Genomic DNA, 26,380 nt, shown 5'->3' on the forward strand with positions numbered 1-26,380 from the left:
ACAATACAAAATTAAGATCCCTCAGAGGTAGCGGGGGTCGCCTTGGAGGAGCCATATGGCGGACCCCTTGTATAAAAGTGCAAATCAAGGCATGCATAGCTAAAGGACGTTGGAAAAACACAGCCAAAGCCAACACTTTGCCTTTGATAGTGCCCAAAGCAAACCGCCGTTCAACTTCTTTTTTTAAGAAAGGTCAAAATCCTAGCCACCAAAAAAAGGCGAGGATGCACCTTTAGCGAATCACACCATGAGATGTACGATTTCCATGTATGATGATAGATCTTCCTGGAAGTAGACTTTCTGGCCTTCAACAGTGTAGGAATCACTGAGTCAGAAAGACCCCTATGCTTCAATACCTGGCATTCAACAACCACGCCGTTAAAGCCAGCGACTGTAAAGCAGGATGGAAGATCGGCCCTTGAGACAGCAGATCTTCCCTGAGAGGAAGTCTTCAAGGAGCATCGGCGAACAACCTAAACAGATCTGCGTACCATGACTGGCGAGGCCAGTCTGGGGCCACCAGAATGACCGGAATCCTTTCCACCTCTATTCTGCGCAGAAGCCTCGGCAGGAGTTTCAGCGGAGGGAATGCATAGCTCAGCCAATATTGACCCCAAGGAGCCACCAGTGAGTCTGTGGCGTCGGCCAGAGGATCCCGCGACCTGGCTACAAACCTCTGAACCTTCTTGTTGAGTTGAGAAGATAACAGGTCAACGTCGGGTGCCCCCCACCGGACACACAGGAGGTGAAACACCTCCGGGTGTAGAGATCATTCCCCCGATCCAACACCGGATGACTCCGCCTGCCAGTTTTCCACACCTGGGATGTGCACTGCGGAAAGGGCTGGAACAAAATTTTCTGCCCATTTCAGGATCTCGGCCACCAAAACACTCTTGGTGCCCTCTTGACGAATGATGTAAGCCACAGCCGTGGCATTGTCCGATTGAATCTGGACTGGACAACCCTGTAAACGATTTGTTCAGTGACTCAGGCAAAGCTTTATCGATCTGAGTTCCAGAATATTGATCGAAGTCTGAACTCGTCTACTGTCCAGGACCCCTGGACACACAGTTTCCCCAGCACTCCTCACCAGCTGGACAGGCTGGAGTCTGTGGTTACCACAGTCCAATACAAAGGGAGGAAGGACTTGCCCTAGCGTAGTGCTATTGAGCGAAGCCACCATAGAAGAGCAGTGTTTGTGTTGTGACTCAACCGAATCATAGTGTCCAAGGACTTTGGATCTTTGTTTCATTTGACAAGAATTTCCCTTTGTAAGGCTCTTGTGTGGAACTGAGGAAATGGAACCGCCTCGAAGGTTGACACCATCAGACCTAAGGCTTGCATGCAAGTTCGCAGAGAGGACAGATTGCTGGATAACAGCAAATGATTCATCCCCTGCAACTTTTGCAGCTTGTCCGGGGGAAGAAAAACCCTTGCCGAAGCAGAGTTCAGAGTCAGGCCCAGATAATCCAGTTTTGGATAGTACACAAGGACAGATTTTTTTAAATTGATGTTCCAACTGAACTCTTGCAGAGTCTGTACAGTGATTGTCAAGTTGCCCAACAGGGCTGAATGTGAGTATGCTCTTAAGAGGAGATCGTCCAGGTACCCCAGTACTGCAATCCCCCATTGTCGCAGTAATGCAATACTGGAGCCAACACTTTGGTGAAGACCCTAGGGGCAGAGACGAGACCAAAGGGTAAAGCCACAAATTGATAATGCTCCTCTCCTACAGTGAAGCAAAGAAAACGCTAGTGTCCAGCATAAATAGGGATGTGTAGATATGCATCCTTGATATCGATGGAGGCCAAAAAGTCTCCTTGGTGTAGGGACGCCACTGTCATGCAAATGGACTCTATTCGAAACTTCTGTACCCGCACAAAGTGGTTCAGAGCCTTGAGGTCCAGGATTGGACGCACTTTGACCTTCTTTCCTGGGCACAGTGAACAGGTTTGAATAAAACCCCTGAAAGCGTTCCCGAGAGGGAACCGGCACAATCACTCCTTGCGACAGCAGATCTTGTACCGCCTCCCATAGATCCATTAACCGATCTAGAGATAGGTGTAGATTATATGGGAAGAACCTGTCGGATGGTCAAGACCGGAATTCAATTTTGTAACCCGATCGGATCAGTTTGTGGGCCCATTTTCCTGAATCAAGGAAGTCCATGGTTCCGGAAAAGAAGCGAAGACGTCCCCCCACCCCAGATATGGGTGAGGGCGTCCCTTCATGCAGACAGGGATTTGTCTGCAGGTCTGGATTGGCCTGTTCTCGGCTTACCCGACCATGTTTTCCTGGAACCCCCAGAAGACCTAAATGGCATACATCCTTTCTCCTGCGTGCCGGAGGCACGAAAGGGCCACCTGTGGCCTGTAAAATAAGACCCCTGTCTATTACGCGGTGACTTGCCCTTGGCGGATTGAGGAAGAAGAGTACTCTTCCCGCCTGTGAGTCCTTTGATTAACTCATCCAATGAGGAACCAAACAAACGGTCTCCCGTAAAGGGGAGATCTGATAGAGCCTTTTTTGAGGCCTGATCTGCAGACCAGCTTTTTAGCCACATCATGCTGCGTCTAATAGCTACCCCCACTGCGGACACTCTGGCTACAAGGGGGGCCGCATCTAGCGACGCATCTCATATAAATATTAGGGCTTAGACCATTTGGTCCGTTAGCTCTGTCAGGCCCAAGGAGAGCAGTTCTGTTTCTAAGACACTTTTTTAGTAACTTTGCCAAATCCGTTATGGTCTAGGACACCAGAGTGATCACAAAGATCGGTTTAAGTTTTGAGCCCGCTATCACGTGTAAGTGGCGGGACAGAAACTCAATCCGTCCATCCATAGGGTCTGTAAAAAAGTGGGGACTACTCCACCGGGACCACAGTAGATTTGTTCAGTCTGGAAACTGTATGGTCCACCTTCGGTGGTACGGTCCATCTTGTGGATACCGCGTCCGTGAATGGGTAGCGCCTTTTAAAACTGAATCCTATAGCAGAGTGTGTGGGTGTATGCCTGCAGAGACTGCCCCATAGGCGTGGTAAAGATTTTTCCTGCCTGTTGTCCTACTCCTGTAGGGGGCAGCATAACCCAATGGTCAAGAAGAATATGGAGCTGCGTCTGCCAATGAACGATAGAGAAATGAGTAACAGTTTATGTGCAAGCTTTACAAGAAATGCTGCAATAAAAGGAATTTCCAGGTATCATCCACAAGGGGGTGCCAAACACAAAGCTCTAAACCTAGCTGGGAAATTGGGATCCCTTTGAGTCTTTGTCTCTTGGCTTTGTGTGAAATGTTGCCACTCACGTTATCTATTGTTGTGGCATTATCAAGCCTACTCAAAACAGCAAGTACAGCTTGTACAAGTGTCTTCAAGAAAAACTGCTCCAAACCCATAACGAAAAAAAAACAAAAATCCTCAGCACTCAGATGTGCTAATTAATGAACAAAGGCTATTTGTTCACACTAGTATTTATAGATCTGTCATCAGCTCCCAGCACTACGAACCTAAAGCGTTAGCCTGACTGTCTGAATGTATTTTTAGGCAGCAGTCATGAGTTGTTAGCATTGCTGGCATATCTGTCCGCTCTGACCTCTGCACACTGGACAAGTACCTTAATTTTGTAAAGGTGACATCACTGGTTACTTTGAGGTCCGTGAACAAGACTGTAGTCATTAAGTCTTCCTTTCATCACATAGAATGAGCTGGCCTTGTAAAAGACCTTCCACTGAAGACCTCCCTGATGTTCATGAGAGTAATTTACCAGCAATCAAATGTGTTATATAGATAGTAACAGATGTTAGCCATGAAATATATTGCATTACCCTGTCAAATATAAGCAGCTGTGCTCAATATTAGAGCTACATATAGACGTAAAATAGCAGCCTGATATACATTGAGGATCTGGACGTTGAACAATCTTTCTAGCAAAACATCATTATACAGACACATTTTTGCCTGTGTAGCAAGAAGGGGGGGGGTAGCACCTAAACAGTGGCTTACGATGCAGAGGAGCACTGACATCAGCCATGGTGCCCTGCACTCACAGTATTTCCTCAGTTTCTTGGGCTGATCAATGCTGGGCATCCAAACCAGAAGACTAAGGACATCTTGTGGCAAATAAGATGCACTGCTGGAGACTGCTCCAAATAGAGTATTACTTTTTATTTAAAAAACCTCTAGGAAGACATTTGAAAATTATGCTCAGGAATAGCCTTTAGCCCAGTATTACTAGATAATGCCATACATATAACGCTTTCTTTGCCATTGATATGCAAACTTTATTTTTTTTAGCTTTCGTCTATTTTGTTGGTTGATTTTTGAAGTGTTACACACAATAAAGAGCATCTTTATTTTATTTGTTTATAACGGTTAATGCTTTGTAGCAGAAACATAATTTTAAGTGTCATTAGATATTGGAAAAATTATTGAACAAACTTATCTATGCTAGTTGTTTTAGGAAAATTATAAATCTATATACACTCTATATCTTTCGGTATTATAAAAGTAGTAACATTGTTTTTGCTGAATCAATTTACTGATAGGTAAGAGGTAAAAACGTGCTCCAGTCCATTTGTGGTGCAGAAGCTGATATAATTAACCTCCCTGGCGGTCTGATTATGTCAGGATTTCTGTGCTAAAAGCGGTAAATTCTTTTGCATGGAAATTGCATTGTTTTATATTTAAAAACTCCCCTTCCCCTGCGATCCCCCGCCGTCCTCCCAGCCGATGCCGGCACCTGTCTTCCGGTTCCCTTCCCTGCGAGCGTTGCGACGCAGGGGGGGATGAAACCGGCGGCAATTTCAAAAATGTAAATACACTAAAATTACATGATACAAAGTTGTGATCCTAACGGATTACACTGTATCATGCCATTTCAGCACAGGATTGCACCTGGTGACTTTTCCATTGCCCTGCCTTGTGCTTTTCCAGTGCTTTGTGCCTGGAAAATAGAGAACGACCATGGCGTCCAAAAAGTGTTTTTAGCTGTCGCTATTTTCCGGTTCATCTAAAAGCGCTTTTGCGCATAAAGAACGCTTTTTGGACGCCATGGTCATTCAAAATTTTCTAGGCACAAAGCACAGACAGGGCACTGGAAATGGCATGATACAGTGTAATCTGTTAGGATCACAGCTTTGTATCATGTCATTTGTGCATTTACACTTTTGAATTTGCTGCCGGTTCCACCCCCCCGTCGCAACGCTCGCAGGGAGGGAACCGGAAGGCAAATGCAGGCAATTGGCCGCGCACAGAGCGAATAGAGAGTGTAAAGACACCAGGGAGGACGGCGGGGGGAGCGCAGGGAAGGTGAGTAACATTGCAGGGTAATCCGGAGTGTGGCTCGGGGGTTATCGCTTTTGGTACTGAAAGTTAACCCCGAGTCACACTCGGGAATACCGCTAAGGAGGTTAAAAAGCTTGTGTGTGTAGTCAGCAAAGCATAAAAACACTACTGAAAAATGCTCTACAGCATAAATCTGCTGCCCTGATAAACAAAAAAAACGGTTTAGCTAAGCAAACTGTAAAAGAGCCAGATAAGACAGGGTCACATGGTCTTATTATAACGTAAAAACATACACCATGACATACAGATAAAACTTTAGATCTAGTTATGTGTTCTTTGGAAATTACCTGTTTTTCCTATTTACGAGTGTTTCAGCACCATTTGGAATCAGCTCCCTGACCTCTGTTGTCCCAAAATTATCCACTGTGATCTGTTTAACAGAAAAACAAAGCAAAGTTCTAAAATGCATAGACAACTAAAACTGGTTTAATAATGAGGTTTATTATTTAATAAAATTTTTCCAATTTTGCAATACTATGCTGCTTGGGTTCTCATTCTGCGACAGTCTTTGTTTGAGTATGTGTTTATGAGTAGATTTACAGTCACAAGGTCCACATCCTAGTTGTTACCCCCAATTGCTGTCTTTAATTTAACCTATGACACCAAAGAAACTAAAGACTTAGCCTGAGTTCACACTATTGCAATGTCATTCTTTGCATGTGATTCAAACCGCATTGCTGTGCAGATCACATGCGATGTCTGTGTGATGCAAATTCAGCGGTAAAGATTGTATGGCTGAAATTGCATCGCATTCGCACGAAAATACTGCGGGACCCTTTTTGTTTCCCACACTGGAATCAGATCGCATGGGTGTAAACACCCATGTGATCCGATTCTTGCCAGAATTCAAAGTTTGCACTGCGATCTGGGAACCAATCTGGAGGGGTCATTAACTTTACATTATAGAATAGTTCATATTCCCATCCCACACTTTCCTGGATATTGGCACATCAGTTGTTGGTGCTGCAGCGATCACCAGCTGGACACTGGATCTATCACAGATACATACATATTCGCCAGCACACCAAGGATCTTGCACAGCAGTCCGAAGAAACTTATTGCAAAAGGATCATATCAGGATAGGTGGAACATTTCGGAGTCACGCAGGACCCCCTTTGTCAGGCAACTTTACATTAACACCTGCAGCGGTTCACAGAGAGCAGTGTGAACTGCCTATGAGGGAGATGCAATGCCGGAACCCACACAGGAATCGCGCTGGTTCCCTCATCGCAATAGCGTGTACACAGGCTCAGGGTAAAGTGCAGTAAGAAAAAAGTGAGGCATACCACAGCTTCACTTAGACTTGGCAACAGGCAAAGATATGATCAAAGGACACATACTGTAAAATTTAGGCAAAATGTATCTTCAATGTCATCTTCTGTATAGTCCAACAGCTGCTGCATGCTCCTTGAACACACAAAAATGAGGAAAAATGTTTAGAAGGGTTCACAAACCAGAAACTGTAAACTACACACTACTACTACTACTACTACTACTACTACATGAGTATTACTACAAAGATCCAGAGAATCATACGCCTTTTATGACAAAGAAAACAGCCTTTCCGGTTGTGGTAAATGCCTTCACAATAGGTTTTACTGGAAGGCACCTGGGTTCAAATTTGACCCACTGCATTAGAACGGGCGCTATTACATACAAATCATGATCCAGATCTCCCACTGACAAGACAAAAAACGAAATAAAAGGCAGGCTGTATCAGTGAATATATATATATATATATATATATATATATATATATATATATTTTTTTTATTTATTTATATATATATATAAATATATATATGTATAAGGGATCGACCGATATATCGAGGGCCGATCTTCACTTTCCCCGATATATCGGAATCGGCCCCTGAGATTACCGAGGAGGGGAGGGGGAGAGAGAAGAGAGAGGGGGAGGGGGAGAGAGAGAGAGAGAGAGAGAGAGAGAGAGGGAGAGATATTTATCTATATTTATATAGATAAATATATAATGACCACTAGCATGTACAGTGAATAGCATTGATTATCTTGTTACAATGGCATCAGAAGATGGGTGGGCTATTAGACAGCAAGTGAACTTGTTCCTGAAGTTGATGTGTTGAAAGCATAAAAAAATGGGCAAGTGTAAGGATTTGAGTGACTTTGTAATGGCTAAACAACTGGGTAAGAGCATCTCCATAAGTGCAGTTCTTGTGGGATTTTCCCATTCTGCAGTGGTCTGGACCTACAAAAGAGTGGTCCAAGGAAGGAAAACTGGCAAACCATTGTCAAGGGCCTCTGTTGTCTGATGCAATAGAAAAGCTACTGTAGCTCATATTGCTAAAAAAGTTATTGCTGGTTCTGATAGAAAAGTGTCAGAACACAGTGCATCGCAGTTTGTTGCAAATGGGCATGTGTAGCCGCAGACTGTCCAGGGTGCCCATGCTGATGTCAACAGCTAAAAGGGCATACAATGGGCATGTGAGCATCAGAATTGGACCATAGGAGAAAAGGAAGGTTGCCTAGTCTGCGGACTTCAGGAATGGTCTGTGAAATACAACAAGTTCAAGGTGTTGAATTAACTTCCAAATTTTCCAGATCTCAATCCAATCGAGGATCTGTGGGATGTGCGCTGGAAAAACAAGTCCGATCCATGGAGGCCCCACTCACAACTTACAGGATCTTAGGGATCTGCCACTGAAGGCTGGGTGCCAGATACCACAGTGGAGTCCATGCCTCAACAGATTTAGTGAGTGGTCATAGTGTTATGGCTGATAGGTTTCTGCTTATTTTTAGCTTTGCCAGGAAACACATGAGGTTAAGAAGAGGACTGTTTACTGGATTTTTTGGGTCAGAGCATGAGCCGAAAAGAAGTGAAAAACAAGAAAACCCACCTACGTGGATCACAAGACCATGTTCTCGCTCACCTTCCAACATCTGGCATTAGCTCTTTTAAATCATCCAATGCAGGTTTCTTTTTCAGCAGTTTCTTATACAAGGCCAGTGGAAAATGAAGATCAACAATTGTAAAGTTGTAAATAGCTAAACCACACACAACACCAATAAGGTGGAACAAATCACTGTCTTCAAAGGTCTACAACAAAAACAAAAATAGATTATAGAATACATTATGTATTTCCTCCTGATCTAACACTTACGTATTTTTAATGTGCCTACTTAACATGTGCCTACTTTACATTCCAAAGATTGAATATACAAAAGCAACTTTGTAATATAATGTATGTATCATTATTCTATAAAAGTACACATTCTAGTATCTAAAAATAGTACCAACAGACTTCTGCACTACAACACAGGCACCACTTCTGTCTTTGGACCCATAAATCCCAGGCTGCTGTAAAAGTTTAGACACTTTGGGGTTTATTTACTAAAGCTAGAGAATGCAAAATCAGTCACATTTCTGCAGATAAACCAATCAGCTTCTAACCCCAGCTTGTTCAATAAGCTTTGGCAATAAAACCTGGAAGCTGATTGGTTTCTGTGAAGAAGTGTGACTGATTTTGCACTCTCTAGCTTTAGTAAATTAATCCCTTTCTGACATTGATGAGTGCTGGCCCTCCCTCCTGTTCTTATTGACCAATAGAAACAAATGGGAACACCATTACAAAATGCTGAAAGTTGCAGGTGACAGCAGACCAGGATTCAAAGCACATACACTACAGAAGAAACCATTTAGAAGTAAGTGCAGGTATAATTTTGTGTCTAAATTGTAATGCTAAAGCCTGTTACAATTTGAGTACTGACTGCTTTATTTTAGAAGTCATGCACACTGACAATTAGGCCTCATTCAGATAGGCACTGACACCTGTAGTCTGAGCGCCTTTTTTATGTGGCCTCAGCTGCCAGATGCATCATGCAGGCAGCCCATTCATGTCTAATGGGATGCAGCGGCTGCACAGCCACAGCCACTCATCCCAGTTTGACAGCTGTGCAGATGAGCAGCTCCATAGCTCATTCCCAGACTAGGAGTGTTACAGGCTCAGGTGCTTGTCTAAATGAGGCCTTAGAGGCTTAAAATTCCGGGGAGCCGTAAATGAAGCATACAGTCAGCCAGACAAGTGAATAGCTGTACATGCCCATACCACCGATGCTCCAGTGCATCTGCATATACTTGTGTATGCACATATGACCTTGTTCCTTCAAATAAGACGCTTACACGTTTAAGAAATACACTGCATGTGCAAGTGCAGGTAAATGCCAACGCACAGGATCAGCATCAGCGTTTACACAAGTACAGCCCTTCACTTGTAGGATCAGCTGGGCACAGGAAAGCACTGAGAATTTACACTTGAGCACTTTTGAACCTGTAAATGTATGTGTACATGAGGGCCAAAAGCCAATAAATCAAAAAAAAATATTCAGGTTAAAGTACCCACAAGTGTACATAAAATGAGTAACTTAATGTAACTTTGCCATACAGCCAGGGCCGGACTGGCCTACCGGGATACCGGGAAATTTCCTGGTAGGCTGCCTGCCCTGGGGCTGCTTTGGGCTGTGGGCAGCTGCTGCGGTGCCCAGGACCGATCCTGGGCGGGTGGCCGGGTGCACAGAAGAGCGGGTGCGCCGTGAGCTGAGACAGAGGGGAGGGGCGTCAAAGTCCTCTTCTCCCTCCTCCCCTCCTTGTGTACGACACACAAGGCTTGAACCTGAACTGTAAGTCCCGCCTCCTAGACCGCCTCCTGTGATAAGTGGAACACTAATCTAATGCTGTGTTATATATAATAAAGCCCAATGTGCTTTCATATCTGTCTTATCTATAATGCACTTCAAATGTGCTTTAAAATGCATGGTTTTCCCTTTTATGAACAAAAAAATGGCGTTATGCTGTTGGGCCGGTATAATAATGCTATGGGGCTGGTATGAAATTATTTCCAGGGCTGGTTTTTATTCCCAGTCCGGCCCTGCATACAGCATACTGTCATTAGTGGCCATAAATAGACCACACACATCATCAGCATCCTAATATCACACTTAAGGGATGATCTGTTCATGCAGAGCTATCCACTTAGCATCTTAAAAGTTTTAGATCATTCTGTACCTGGTCAGAAAACCAGATGAGCCTTGAATCTTCATGGTAGCGAAACATCCCATACTTTGGATCTAGCAGTTCCCTCATGATAAGCAGGAAAAACTCCTTGCGGACACCACCGGCATCAACAGCCTCTTCACCCACAAAAATTACCTAAAGGAAGCAGCAAGGGGGGTAAGATTATACAGTAAATAATATATCCAAAATAAAAAGTTATTAAAGTGGAATATATCCTATGCGCTACCACAACCACCCTTGTGAAAAAAGGGGGATTTTGTTGAAGAGATGGTAATGAGAAAATGTTTAAAACATATATTATGAAAGCGAGCAGCTGCTTACATAAACACACATATTCTCCACTTTAAAATCAAGCGCCCTGCGGTCTTCTCACCAGGACTTCCGGTCTCAGGAGGAGCCGGGTGATGTCACTTCCAGTCGCGGCCAAGACCGAAAGTCTAGGTGAGAGGACTGCAGTGCACTTAATTTTAATGCGTGGTGTTTTTTATGAAATGTGAGAGTGAAATGTTTTATTGAAATAAAGCGAGCCTTTTTTACTGGTTTACACTATGGGAAGCTTCCTTCTATATACTGTGCATGATTACATCCTGGGATTGGTGCAGAGAGAAGGGGGGACACAGCAAACATGTGAAAGAAGGTGCTCTAGTCAGATGAGACCAAAAATGGGATTATTGACCTACAGTAAAATCCATTTCTCTGATGTTCATTGACGGATAGTATAACCAATAAAATGCATAACCATTTGGTTATACTGCCCCCTACAGGAGTAGGACACTAAGCAGAAAAGAATACTGGCTACACCCACGGGCAGTCGCAAGGGGTACACTCCCTCTCTGCTATAGCCACTCAGTTTTATTACAAGCAGCGTCAGGAGAATTACAACTGTATTCGTCAATGAACATCAGAAATAGATTTTACAGCAAGTCAAAAATCCCATTTTCTCTTTCGTTCATTGACGGACATAGCTCCTGATATTCATAACCATTGGGACATCCCAAGCCAGAGTTAAACATGAGGGGTGGGAACAACAAAAAAATTCCCAAGGCTAAACATTAGCCAACTAGGTAACAGGAGCTCAACCAAACAACTGGAGCCAACCTGAAAAAAACAAACAAAAAAACAACACACCCTCAAAGAGGATCAGGTCCTCTTAAACAGCAGCCTGCAAAACCTTGCGACCAAAAGAAGCATCCGAAGATGCCAACACATCCACTTTATAAAAACTTTGTAAAAGTGTGCACCGATGACCAGGTGGCCGCCTTGCAAACCTTCGTCACTGACGCCTGATGATGGAAAGCCCAGGAGGCACTAAGCGCCCTAGTAGAGTGTACCTTGACAGGGAAAGGAAGAACCTGACCCCTGATGGAATAGGCCTGAACCACCATCTGTCTGATCCATCTGGAAATATTTACAGAGGAAGTGGACAACCCTTTTCGAGGTCCATCCGTGAGCACAAAGAGAGAGTCTGACTTCTTGAAAGACTCCATAGCTGCCAAGTACTCCCTAATTGCTGGGACCACATCCAAGGCAATTTCCTTCAGATGTTTAGGCCTGGGACACAGGGAAGGCAACACAATGTCTTCATTCAAATGAAAATCAGAGAAAACCTTTGGAAGGAACGTCGGACAGGGGCGAAGAACCACCTTATCCCTGCGAATCACCAGGTAAGGTAAATGACAGGATAACGACCCCAGTTCCGACACACTGCGCGCAGAGGTAACAGCCACTAAAAAGGCCACCTTCTGGGACAGCGTAAGCAGGGGAATCTCCCGAATATTTTCAAAGGGAGGCTTCTGTAGAGCTGAAAGCACCTAATTAAGATCCCAAGGTAGCAACGAGGCCCGCACCGGAGGAACCAAATGTCGGACACCCTAAAGAAAGGCACACACCAGGGAGTGTGGCCAAAGGTTATCGGAAGAAGACCGCCAAAGCCGACACCTGGCCCTTGATTGTACTCAAGGCCAACTTCTGTTCAAACCCCCGTTGAAGGAAGGTCAAGATCCAAGCCCCTGAGAAGGAGCGAGGAAGAACCCCAAGAGACTCACACAACGCAATGTACGTCTTCCACGTACAATGGTAGATGTTCCTAGAGGTAGATTTCCTAGCTTTCAACAGTGTAGGAATCACTGACTCTGATAAACCCATATCCTTCAGCACCTGGCGTTCAACAGCCAAGCCGCCAAAGCCAGCAACTGTTAAGCAGAATGGAAGATCAGTCCTTGGGACAGCAGATCCTCCCTGAGAGGAAGCCGCCAAGGAACGTCAGCAACCAGCTGCACCAGATCGGCGTACCAAGCCCGGCTAGGCCAGTCCGGATAACCGGAACCCCTTCTGCCTCGATCCTGCGTAGAAGTCTTGGCAGAAGCTTGAGAGGAGGGAAGGCGTAAATTAGACGATACTGACCCCCACGGGGCCACCAGCGCATCCATTGAATCCGCCAGAGGATCCCGTGACTGAGCCACAAACCTCTACACCTTTCTGTTGAGCCGGGATGCCAACAGATCCACCTCGGGGATGCCCCACCGGGGACACAGCTGATGAAACACCTCCGGATGAAGGGACGACTCCACGTGGTCTAACGCTTGCCGACTGAGGTAATCCGCCTGCCAACTTTCCACCCAGGAATGTGTACAGTGGAGAGGGCTGGAATGAACCGTTCTGCCCACCTTAGAATGCGGCTACTTCCAGAGCCGCCAGGACACTTCTTGTGCCCCCTTGGTGATTGACATAAACCACGGCCATGGCATTGTCCAATTGAATGCGCACTGGACAACCCTGAAGACGATCTACCTAATAATCCACAGTCCGATCGCTCAGGGTTCCAAGACATTGATCGGGAGTCTGGACTCTTCCAGTATCCAGATCCCCTGAGCAGAATGCTTGTCGATGACGCTTCCCCAGACAGGCTTGCATCCGTGGTGACCACTGTCCAATACAAGGGGAGGAAGGAATTTCCCATCCGAAGTGCCAGAGAATGAAGCCACCATATCAGGGATTCCTTCGTGCCCAGACTCAGCCGGATCGGATTGTCCAGAGGCTGTGAAGTCTGTCCCATTTGGTCAGAATTTTCCTTTGCAGGGATCGCGTATGGAACTGTGCAAATGGAACCACCTCGAATGTAGACACCATCAGGCCCAGCAACCCCATGCAAGTTCGGAGGGATGACCATTTGTTGGACAGCAGGAGGAGAATTGCAGCCTGCAATTTCTGAAGTTGTTCAGAGGAAGGAGCACTCTGGCTAAGGCTGAGTCTAGAGTCAGGCCCAGATAGTCCAGCTTTGTGGACGGAACCAGAGCAGACTTCTGAAAACTCAGAATCCAGCCGAACTCCCGCAGAGTTCGTATTGTGATCTCCAGGTTCTCCACCAGAACAGAGGGAGACTCTGCTCGCAGAAAGAGATTGTCTAAGTAGTCCAGTACCACAATCCCCTGTTGGCGTAGCAAAGCTAGCACCGAGGCTAACACTTTTGTGAAGACCCAAGGAGCAGATGCAAGACCAAAGGGTAACGCCACAAACTGATAATGCTCCTTCCCAAAAGCAAAGCAGAGAAAACGCTGGTGACTGGCACATATTGGAAGGTAGGCATCCTTGAAATCGATAGAGGCAAGGTGATCCCCTGACGCAGGGATGCCACCACCGTTTGAATGGACTCCATTATGAACTTCTGTACCCTCACAAAGCAGTTTAGCTCCTTGAGGTCCAGGATTTGACATACTTTGCTTTGCTTCCTGGGAAATGTAAACAGGTTTAAGGAAAAAAACCTGAAAAGGTTCCAAGGTCAGAACCTAGACAGACAATCACCCCTTGAAGGAACAGGTCTTGTCCCACCCCAAACCGGCCCTTTAAGCGGTTGGAAGTTGGAAGGAAAAAACCTTGCCGGGGGACAAGAGCGAAACTCAATTTTGTAGCCGGACCGAATGACTTCCTGGACCCACTTTGTCTTGCACCCGGGAAAGTCCACGGGTCCGGAAACCAGCAATGACGTCCCCCCACCCCCGATACGGGTGAGGGCGCACTTTCATGCAGAAGGAGCCTTGTCCCCGGATCTGGAGAACCCCGATCTTGGCTTGCCAGACCAGGTTCTTTTGGATCCTCCAGGAGAGGCCCTGAAAGGTTTCAAACTCTTGTCAGTCGACCCTGTGGGACGAAAAAACATATGAGTAGAGAAGGAAGGCCCAGGTCTACGACAAGGTTCCTTGCCCTTAGTAGCCTAAGAGGCATCACAGATAAACTGCAGCCCCATGGCCAGCTGGTCCGCCAGCTCAGCAAAGGCAGGGGAGAGCTGTTCCCCCCCTCTAGGTCACGGTGTATGAGCTTAGCCCACTCGGTCAAAGTTTGAGTCACTAGGGCAATGGTGAATACCGACCTCATTGCTTAACCAGCCAGAGTGTACATAGTGCGGGCCACAGCCTCCGACTTCCGGTAAGCTGGATCCTAAAAGGCCGGGGACTCTTCAACCAGAATCATGGTTGCCTTGTTTAATCTGGAAACCGGAGGGTCCACCACTGGTGGCACAGTCCACTTTTTAAGAACGGACTCCTCATAGGGGTAACGCCTAGTAAAGCGCTTAGCCCCAAGGGGATGCTTTGGTCATCCCACTCTGTCAAAAAAGGCAGGGAAAGGAAACACCTTTTCTGCTTTGGATGGCTTGTGAGTGCCAAAGGGCACCTGCGCCTCTGTCGGAGCTTCAGGTGCTTCCTCCCTCTTTAGGGTTTCACGCACAGATACAATCAGTGCATTCACCAGCGCCTTTTCGTGTGCAGTCACAGACGTGGAGGAAGGCGGGGGGGGGGGGCAGCCTTTGCAAGTCTGTCGCCCGCAAGCCACCTCCACCCGGGACACCAGGGACTCCAGGACCGCCATCAGTGCATGGATGGATGGTTGGGACCCGGAAGGCCCCACAGTCTCAGAGGGGATCAGGTGGGGAAATGTGCTCCAAAGACACCATAGACTCCATTAGTCACCAGAGGGGACCCCACAAAAAGTGTAAAAACACTGCTAAGGGACAACCCCCCTCGCCTTGGCAGTACCACCCGGTCGCCAGGCACAAAGAACCAAGTGATCCTTAGTAGAGAGGGAGAAGACTCCACCAGACTTACCACCCACAGAAATAGGCACCTGCAGCCACCAGGAGAATCTGCACTCTACCTGCAGCGATCAGGAAGTAAAATGATCCAGGAGTCAGCAGCAGGGGATGAGGAGGGGCTCCCACCGCTGAAAACACCGCCCACAGGGCTCCACTGTCATGGCCGCCGCTTTTTCCAATGGCAAACCACAAGAAAATGGCTGCCGGACTACACAAACATGGCCGCTGTGTATAGAAACACAGGCTACAACAACATGGCAGCCCCACGAGGCTTACAGAGACCCAAGAGGGAGACCAGGCCTCAAGGACAGATCCAGGCAGGAGCTTATACCAGGTACAACCCCCCCCCCCTTTGCACATCAATCGTCCGGTCACCGGCAGCGCACCCCCCTGGACCCCTTCGCCAGTTAGCGCCCTGCCCCATCCCAGGAAAGTGGCAAGACCACCCAAATAGCCCCAGCTTGGAGGGGGGCAGGATGAGGGACTTGGCAAGGTGGGTTGCCTGAGGGAAGGAAGGGAATCCAGGGGTCCGACCGTCCCAAGGAGGGGCCCACGTCCACTCCAAAACCCTCCAGGGGGAGAGGGGGGACAGCTACTCACCATGGAACCAGATGGGCACCACTCCAGACAGAACCCCTCTCCATCGAGCTAGCATGGAGCTGAGGAAAAAAAATCCAGGAGAAAACTTTTTTTTTCTATCGAAAAAATTTTGCCAGGACCAAAGATCCCAGCAAGGAAATAGGTCCTTACTCCTGACTAGGCAGAAAAAAACTGAGTGGCTATAGCAGAGAGAGGGAGTATACCCCCTGGGACTGCCCATGGGTGTAGCCAGAATCCTTTCCTGCCTAGTGTCCTACTCCTGTAGGAGCCAGTATAACCAATGGTTATGAATAACAGGAGCCGTGTCCATCAATGAACAAAAGAGAAATTTAACTTTTTGGCCCAAAAGCAAAACACTATGTGTGGCAGAAAACTAAAAATGCACATGACCCTGAACACACCATCCCCACAGTAAAACATAGTGGTGGCAGCAGCATCATGTTATGGGGATCCTTTTCTTCAGCAGGGACAGGGAAGCTGGCCAGAATTGAAAGGAAGATGGATGGAGCCAAATACAGGGCAATCTTAGAAGAAAACCGGTTAGAGTCTGCAAAAGAGACTGTGGTGGAGGTTCATCTTCCAGCAGGGCAATGACCCTAAACATACAGCCAGAGCTACAATGAAATGTTTTAGATGAAAGCATACTCATGTGTTAGAATGCCCCAGTCAAAGTCCAGACCTAAATCCAATTGAGAATGTGTGGCAAGACGCTCTCCATCCAATCTGACAGAGCTTGAGCTATTTTGCAAAGAACAATAGGCAAAAATGTCAATATATCACTCTCTAGATGTGCAAAGCTGGTAGAGACAAACCCGAAAAGACTTGCAGCTGTGATTGCAGCAAAAAGGTGGTTCTACAAAGTATTGACTACAAATGCACACTTTTCAGATTTTTATTTGTAAAATATTTTGAACTATTGTGCACTATTGTGCACTATATTGTGCACTAGTTTTTACCTTTTTTTCCACATATATATTTATTAGAGTATTCATTTCATTATGAACTATATATAAATACAACCTGTATGTAATGTCATGTATTCCTTTGGGGTTAGCTACACTTTTGGTATTAGGTGTATAGGATTAACTTAATGGTTATAGTTGTCAATCAGAGCAAGCGCCACACTGGTTTATAATCTTTTTTTTTTTTCACAAATAAAAAGTTATTGCTTCCAACTTTACCTTCAGTGGCTTCTTGTAATCAATATTCTTTGTTTTTCTTAACACCTCCATAGCATCTCCCACTATATTGTCTCTGCGTACTATTAAAATAAGGCATGGGTCCACTGACTCAACCACTGGAAGAAACATGGATGAAAAATTCTGTCTGTGGGCTTGGTCAACAGCCATCTAAGAAGACACGAAGGGAAATGGTTAGACTTTGCTTTCTTTGAACTACAGCCCACACCTCAATATGTACTATCTAGGGATACCAAGAACATTTGTACTTGTCAGCTAGCCCAGTTCCAGCATTGATTTTACTGTTAGTCCTGGACTTTTTCATATGAATATTCTGCTGGTAACAGGTAACATTATGTTGTCATTTTCATATATTTTATAATATTTCATGCTTGTGAATCAGCAGTAACAGAACTGATAGCCACGTCCCTGCAATTTTTTTTCATTACACTGTAGTACAAGCTGGCAAAATCTACATGAGAGAGGAAATCTCATCTGAGTGCAGGAGCCGTGCACATCGTTACCACACCATAACAGGAATCAGCATTAGGTAGGTAGGCAGGCTCAAAAGGTATGTGTGGGACAATTAAACTCTGCAGCAGAGGTTTATCATTCTACTTTATCAACATAAGTATAGTAAATTCCAACCATTTTCTTTGTAATAAAACACAATTGAGGATGGAAATTTAACCAGCCCAGCTGTATTAAAGCAGTTGTAAATCCTTACCTATATCCAGTGCAATGACTATCCTCAGCCAATACACAGAGGTGAAAAAATCCTCCTACATAAGCTGCACCTGTTTATTTGCAGCCATTTGTCCTGTACATCCTTGAGATGAAATAGATTTTTCTCTGACTCGCAAAGTAGGGGGCAGAGAGCCGCCGCTACACACTGTACAAGAGCTCTGAGAGCTGATTGGAGGGAAGGGACACATACCCCTTCACACAGCAACAGAGGTGAGGTTGTCAATCACAGGCTGTTTGCTAGAGGTTTCTCCTCTGTCACCTTTTTAACTCTTGGAGTCAGGAAAACTTGTCAGGAGAGACTAATGCAGATAGCAGAGGAACGAGACAGCAGAGAGAAATGGCACTTGGTGCTTTAAAGAGAGGCAAGTAGAAATTTGTGTTTTTTACAAATTTCATGTCCGAGGGTTAAAACCACTTTAACTAACTGGTCTTCAAGTAAATGTCTCAAATTCCAAGTTTTATGCAACCAGATTCACTTTTATTCACTAGCATGAACATAAGCGAATTAGTGGTTACAGGTACCACATTTCTCTTTTCAGCTGTAATACTCTACCTGCATTTGTATGAAGGCATCAGTCTGCAGCAGAGTCGTCTTGGCTTGTGCATCAAACACAAAAGGATATGTGCAAATAGTGAGAGAACCATCTGGCCCCTGTAAAACAAGAGGGAAAACAGAGTACAGTTGCAATGAAGTTGTCTCTCCAAGTATATACTGTATAAATGGAAAAAATTAACATACAGAATTTTTTTTTTTTAATACTATAACTGCTCAGCACAGTATCAAAATGCTTAATTCTGAAATCTCCTTTCTGGACAATGCATACAGACATACTGTATGTAGCCATTTAAGGTATCAAATTTGTACTGGAAAAACAAACTCCTAAATAATGAATATAATACAATTCTTAATAGATTAAAACAGGTAGTGGTGTCATGAGGAGATAAAAATGTCCTATTTTACTGAGAAACAAAAAAATGTAGCTGATTATTAATCCTGCACAACAAAGGCACAACATATTAGGGACAGTGGAAATGAAGGATGCAATTTTTAGACCATAATTCTGAGGTTTTGGTAGCATTGTCCTTTTTGCACACAAAATACCATATGCTCAAACTTTTGTATAGAATCCAATAACACCCACCCCCAGCCCAACTTCAAGGTATAGATGTGATGCAGCTGACAGAGGGTAGTACAATGCTAGCATGTAATCCGTTCCTGGTGCAACGGATGCTGGGAGGAGGAGGAATGGTTATGGCAGGGGACATAAAGAAGAAAAAAAGCCTATTCTTACCTCTGGTAATTCCTGGTTTACGTCCTGAGAAAATGCAGTAGGTGGAAAGTACACGTTAGTACCCAAATTCGCAATGCAATTTGCATGCACACTAGCCACAGTTAATTTAAATAGAACAACTAAATCTGAGGACCTACAATTTAGTGCACCCCTATATATGTGTGTGTATATATATATATATATATATATACACACACACACACATTATATATATTTGATATAGTAAAACCTTGGATTGTGAGCATAATTTGTTCCGTAAACATGCTTGTAATCCAAAGCAGTCTTATATCAAACCCAATTTCCCCATAAGAAATAATGGGAACTCAGATGATTCGTTCCACAACCATTTATTCATAAATACTTCAGTTTGTAGTCCATATAAAAAGATTATAGCAATGTGATAGGTTGTGTAACTATAAAATGTTATTCCACAAATGGCAGCCTCCACAAGGGGATTGGAAGCAAAATCCAGCAGGAGCTACAGAGTATAAAAGAGAAGAGAGGCGCCTCTAAGTGTAGCAATATGGTTACATTTAATGAAGGTACAACATTTAGCAACTCATGTGGTTCATGATTAAAACAGGCACATCTAAGTATGCAGGCATCCGGGGTAAAGATGTCCACATAGACCATCCTCCTCACCTCCATCTCTCACCACCGTCAGTCTGCAATCATTATCGGGAAGACTACACTGCAGTAGAGCGATCTGAACGCGAGGGTTGAAGCACTTGTGGAGCGCAGTGGGGAAGGGATGACATCGATGGCGGTGCAGAAGATAGTCTATGTGGACAGCTTTACCCTTGATGCCTGCATACTTAGATGTGCCTGTTTTATTCATCAATCATGTGAGTTGCTAAATGTTGTACTGTACTTAAATGTAACCATATTGCTACACTTAGAGGCACCTCTCTTCTCTTTTATACTCTAGTTATACTTCTATAACTAGATAACTTATACTATAGTTGTGACATGACGCTACTTGTCTATATCAAGACATCGCTTGTTTATCAAGTCAAAATTTATAAAAAAAAAAATTTTGCTTGTCTTGCAAAACGCTCTCAAACCAAGGTACTTTCAATCCAAGGTTTTACTGTGTGTATGTATTTATATATATATATATATATATATATATATATATATATATACACACACACACACACACACACACACACATACTCTATATATATATATATATATATATATATATATATATATATATATATATATATATATATATATATATATATATATATACACTACTACACATGTAGTGACAAATTATTACATCATTTGTTACTTTGAAGGTTTCCTGGTGCTAGACTCTTATCCAGCTCTATGGACTTTAGCAAGGCATTGTCATATAGTATGATAAACAAAACCCTCACATTTTTTCTATAGTAATGCAGCCAGACTGCATGTATAGTAATAATGGGAATTTTTGTAAATCATAACTACTGGGTTATATTGCCTCCTCCAGGAGTAGGACTAGGCAGAACAAAAAACACCCGGCTACGCCCATGGGCCATCCTCAGCTTGGTATATAACCCCCCTCTCTGCTCTAGGTAATCAGTTTAATATCAAGCAGTATTAGAAGTATCAGAACTCCATAGAGGGGTGGGTGCTGTGTCCGTCGATGAACTCAGAGAAATGGATTTTACGGCAAGTACAAAAATCCCATTTCTCTTTCGTTCGACGGTCACAGCGCTCCATAAATCATATCTACTGGGACGTCCAAAATGCAGTGCCAAAAGGAAAATAACCCAAGGCTAAACATAAGAGCCCTTAACCAGGACACAGGAGCCCCGTCTGAGAAATAAAAGTTTAAAGAAAAACATCCCTCAAGCGGGAACACCCCCTTTTAAAACAGCAGCCTGCAAAACTTTGCAGCCAAAAGATTCATCTGCAGATGCCAAAGAATCTACCTTATAGAATCTTGTAAAGGTATGCACCGACGACCAAGTGGCCACCATGCAAACTTGCGATATTGATGCCTTGTGACGGAAAGCCCAAGAAGCACTCCGCGCCCGAGTAGAATGTGCCGTGACAGGGAAAGGTGGAACCTGACCTTTAATCAAATAGGCCTGAGTGACCGTCTGTCTGATCCATCTGGAGATGGTAGCCAAAGAAGTGACCAGCTCTTTTCTTGGTCCATCCATAACCATAAAAAAGCAAGTCTGACCTTCAAAAGGACTCAGTAGCTGCCAGATACACCCAAATCGCATGAACCATACGATACAGACCTGATCACGGATATAGAAATACGGGACAACTTAGGAAACAGTGACCATAGGTCAATAAGTTTCAGTATTAATTACAGTAATAGGAAGCAGAGGGGTAATATAAGGACACTGAATTTCAAAAGAGCCAATTTCCCTAAACTGCGCTTGCTGCTAGAAAATATCAATTGGGATAGAACCCTGGAAACAAAGAACACGGAGGAAAAATGGGAGTGCTTCAAGAGCATACTAAACAGGGGGATTGGCCAGTGCATTCCAAAGGGAAATAAATTTAAAAGAGCAAAAATAAACCCTGGATGGCTAAACTCCAACATAAAAATGTATATTAGTGCTAAAGAAAAGGCCTTCAAAAAATACAAGACTGAGGGGTCATTGGCAGCATTTAAGCATTACAAAGAGTGTAATAAGAAATGTAAAGATGAAATCAGGGCGGCTAAAATAGAACACGAGAGACATATAGCGGAGGAGAGTAAAAAGAACCCCAAGAAGTTCTTTAAGTATATAAACAGTAAGAAAGCGAGGCCAGAACACATTGGCCCCATAAAAGATGATAAAGGAAATATGGCCACTGAGGACAGAGAAAAGGCGGAAGTGTTAAATAATTTCTTCTCTTCAGTCTTCACAAAAGAATCGGGGGGCTACACGAACCCAGCTTGTAAGGCCGATAATACACCTCAGGAAGTGCCGCCATGGTTAACAGAAGATAGACTTAGAGCTAAACTAGAGAAACTTAACATAAATAAATCCCCGGGACTGGATGGCTTGCACCCGAGGGTTCTTAATGAGCTCAGCCAGGTGATTGCCAGACCATTATTCTTGATCTTTAAGAAAAGTTTACAGACGGGTATGGTGCCAGCTGATTGGAAAAAAGCCAACGTGGTACCAATATTTAAGAAGGGGCCGAGATATATCCCGGGTAACTATAGGCCGGTCAGCCTAACATCTGTAGTCTGCAAAATTTTGGAGGGGATGTTAAGGGACCACATACAAGACTTTAGTAATAAAAACGGTATTATAAGTAGTAATCAGCATGGATTCATGAAAAATCGTTCTTGCCAAACCAATCTATTAACCTTCTACGATGAAGTGAGCAGCCACCTAGATAAAGGTAAGCCTGTGGATGTGGTGTATCTGGACTTTGCAAAGGCCTTTGACACCGTTCCCCACAAACGATTACTGTACAAACTAAGGAAGGTAGGTATGGACCATAAGGTGAGTACCTGGATAGAGAACTGGCTCCAGGGGAGAGTACAGAGGGTGGTGATTAATGGGGAGTACTCGGATTGGGCGGGTGTGGAAAGTGGGGTCCCCCAGGGTTCTGTCCTGGGACCAATCCTGTTTAATTTGTTCATAAACGATCAAGAGGAGGGGATATCGAGTACAATCTCAGTATTTGCAGATGATACTAAACTAGGCATGCCAATATCTTCTATGCAGGATGTGGAAACCTTGCAAGCAGACCTGAACAAAATAACGGGGTGGGCAATTACATGGCAGATGAGGTTTAATGTTGAAAAATGTAAAGTAATGCACTTGGGGGCCAGAAACCAGAAAGCAAGCTACTCACTGGGGGGGAACCTCTGGGTGAGTCTAGGATGGAAAAGGACTTGGGGGTACTGGTAGACAACAAGCTTGGCAGTGGCATGCAATGCCAAGCCGCCGCAAGCAAAGCCAACAGAATACTGGGATGTATAAAAAAGGGGATTCACTCCAGAAATAAAGAGATTATTCTCCCACTCTACAAGACTCTGGTCCGGCCACATCTGGAGTATGCTGTCCAGTTCTGGGCACCGGTCCTCAGGAAGGATGTGCTGGAATTAGAGAAAGTCCAGAGAAGGGCAACAAAAATAATTAGGGGAATGGAGGACATCAGCTATGAGGAAAGACTACAAGCACTGAACCTTTTCTCTCTGGAGAAAAGACGATTGAGGGGGGATATGATATCAATGTACAAATACTGTACTGGTGACCCGAGCATAAGGAACAAACTATTCAGAGAAAGGAGATACATTAAGACACGTGGCCACTCACTAAAACTAGAGGAAAGGCGGTTTAACCTTAAAGTGCGTAAGGGGTTCTTCACTGTAAGAGCAGTAAGGATGTGGAATTCTCTTCCACAAGCAGTCGTATCAGCAGGGAGCATCGATAGTTTCAAAAAACTAGTAGATGGACACCTTAAAGACCACAACATACAGGGGTATACAATGTACGGTTAAAAGCAAACACACACACGCATCACAGGTTGAACTGGATGGACTGATGTCTTTTTTCAACCTTACTAACTATGTAACTATGTAACTATGTAACCACATCCAAGGTATGCAAAGCAAATGCCTTGGGATGAGCCGGCTTGGGACACAAGGAAGGCAACACAATGTCCTCATTCAAATGGAAGTCAGACACAACTTTGAGCAGGAATGAAGGACAGGGACAAAGAACCACTTTATCCCTATGGACCACTAAATAGGGACTGCGACAGGATAATGCCGCCAATTCCAATACCCTGCGGGCCAAGGTAATACCCACCAAGAATGTCACCTTCTGGGATAACATAGGCAAGGGAATCTCCCGAATATTCTCAAATGCAGGTTTCTGGAGAACTGAAAGAACTGAATTTAAATCCCATGGTGGCAAAAGAGACCGTACAGGTGGAGCCACATGTCGAACCCCCTGTATGAAGGTATGAACTAAAGAGTGCGTAGCTAGGGGGTCGCTGAAAGAAGATTACCAGGGCAGACACCTGGCCCTTGATGGTACTCAAGGCCAACTTCTGATCAATGCCCTGTTGAAGAAAGGTTAAGATCTGAGCCACAGAAAAGGATTGAGGATGAGCGCCAATCAACTCACACCAAGAAATGTCTGCTTTCCATGTATGATGGTATATCTTGCTGGAAGAGGACTTCCTCACCTTTACCATAGTAGGAATCATTTATTCAGACAGACCTCTATCCCTCAGTACCTGGCTTTCAATAGTTAAGCCATTAAAACCTGCGACTGTAAAGCAGGATGGTAGATCAGCCCTTGGGACAACTGGTCTTCTCTGAAAGGAAGCCCCCAAGGGACGTTTACAGCCACCAGATTGATTGTGAGATCCTCACTCTTGATTCCTCGCAGTAAGTCTGGAAGAAGCCTTAGCCTTCAGTTCTCCAGTTCTTACCGTGGCTCTTGGATGCCTGCGGCACCAGTCAGAGGACTCCATCACCTCGTCACAAACTTCGGTATCCTTCGGTGGAGCCGAACCTGCTAAAGTAGCTGCATGTAAGACTGTGCAAACAGAACTGTCTTGAAGGTGGATACCACCAGACTCAGAACCTGTATGCAAAATGGGAGAGAGAACATTCTGTGTGACAGAAGCCGATGAATCACGGCCTTTGGTCCCTGAAGTTTGTGTAGAGGAGGACCACCCTGGTCAGAAATAGAATCAGACCTAGGTAAATCAATTCCCTGGACAGGGATCAGGGGGACCTTAAGTAGTTCAGACATCACCTGAACCTTTGCAGGAATTAAATCCGGACAAGGAGACTCAGGACCTAAAAAACCTGAAAATGACAAGCTTTGTCCCCCCACCCCAGTAATGGGTGAGGGCAGACCTTCACGCTGAAGGAGTCTTGTCTGCTGTTCCGAGAAGCTAGCTCTAGGCTTACCAGAACAAGGTTGCTTGGAACCTCCTGGGAAAGATTTTAAAGACCTACAGTATTTCCCTTATTCTCTGTCCCAGAAGCACAAAATAATTCTATGGGCTGAGAAGGAGGGCCCCCACCTGTGGCAAGGCTCCTTCCCTTTCCTTAACAGTGGCAGGAAGGTACTCTCCACCCCCCCCCCCCGGTGACACCCTTAATGATGTCATCCAGGGTAGTTCCAAATAAGCGATCCCCTTAAAAAGAGCAGATCAATGAGTTTTCTTAGATGCTTGCTCTGCAGACCAATTCTTAAGCCACTGCATGCGCCTAATCACCACAGCTGAAACAGAAAGTTTGGACAGCACAGGAACTGTATCCAAAGATGCATCACAAATAAACGCATCGCTAAATCAACATAAGCAGCGGGGACCTGCTCACCCCCGAGGCCCTGGCGCAAAAGCTTGGCCCACTCGAATAGAATCTGAGACACCAGGGCTGAGGCAAAGACTGGCCTGCAATGCTAAATCAGCCATAGTAAACATGCTGCGTGCCACAGCCTCCGCTTTGTCAGTCGGGTCCTTAAAGGACGGTGATTCCTCTACTGGGATCATGGTTGATTTATTCAACCTAGAAACAGGAGAGTCCACCACTGGTGGACTAGTCCACTTTTTTTAAAGTGACTCCTTAAATGGGTAACGAACAGCAAAACGTTTGGGGACCACAAAGGGTAATTTTGGTTGTTTCCATTCCTTACAGGAAAAACCTGTCAAATAAGGCACATAAGGAAACGCCTTTGGGGTACGATACGACTTGTGCATTCCAAACGACACAGCCACCTCTGTGGCTACATCAGCCACATCCTATATTTTTAAAGCCTCACGCACTGCAGTGATAAGTGCGTCTACCAGCGGTTTTTCATTTGCTGCTGCGACCATGGGGGAAACCACAGGATCTAGATTATCCAGCCCGTCGCCAAGCCCGGCAGTTGATTGTAGATCTCATGAGAGAAGAAACAAAAAAGATGTAAGAAAGGAGAAAAAATTGCTAGGATCAGAGATCCCAGCCAGGAGCCTAGGTCCTTACTCCTGACTAGACAGATTAAAACTGATTACCTAGAGCAAGGAGGGGGGTTATATACCTAGCAGAGGACGGCCCATGGGTGTAACCAGGTCTTTTTTGTTCTGCCTAGTCCTACTCCTGGTGGAGGCGATATAACCCAGTAGTTATGATTTA

General features: G+C 44.8%; 1 protein-coding gene across 2 annotated transcripts in view; it reads right to left on the minus strand.

The window, feature by feature from the left end:
- The window catches only part of HERC4 (HECT and RLD domain containing E3 ubiquitin protein ligase 4), a 95,578-nt gene that overhangs the window by 13,476 nt on the left and 55,722 nt on the right, over window positions 1-26,380 (minus strand). Inside the window, exons 16-22 of one of the 2 annotated variants that reach the window (XM_082267656.1) lie at window positions 19,291-19,314; window positions 18,552-18,650; window positions 17,255-17,422; window positions 10,379-10,522; window positions 8,247-8,413; window positions 6,681-6,747; window positions 5,628-5,710 (exon numbers count right to left, since the gene is read on the minus strand). In XM_082267656.1, the coding sequence (XP_082123782.1) occupies window positions 5,628-5,710; window positions 6,681-6,747; window positions 8,247-8,413; window positions 10,379-10,522; window positions 17,255-17,422; window positions 18,552-18,650; window positions 19,291-19,314 (752 nt within the window). The remainder of the gene's footprint in view (window positions 1-5,627; window positions 5,711-6,680; window positions 6,748-8,246; window positions 8,414-10,378; window positions 10,523-17,254; window positions 17,423-18,551; window positions 18,651-19,290; window positions 19,315-26,380) is intronic. The other variant, XM_082267657.1, reaches the window with a different exon arrangement.

This window comes from Pelophylax lessonae (assembly GCF_965119305.1).
Source record: "Pelophylax lessonae genome assembly, chromosome: 9".
Lineage (NCBI taxonomy): Eukaryota > Metazoa > Chordata > Amphibia > Anura > Ranidae > Pelophylax > Pelophylax lessonae.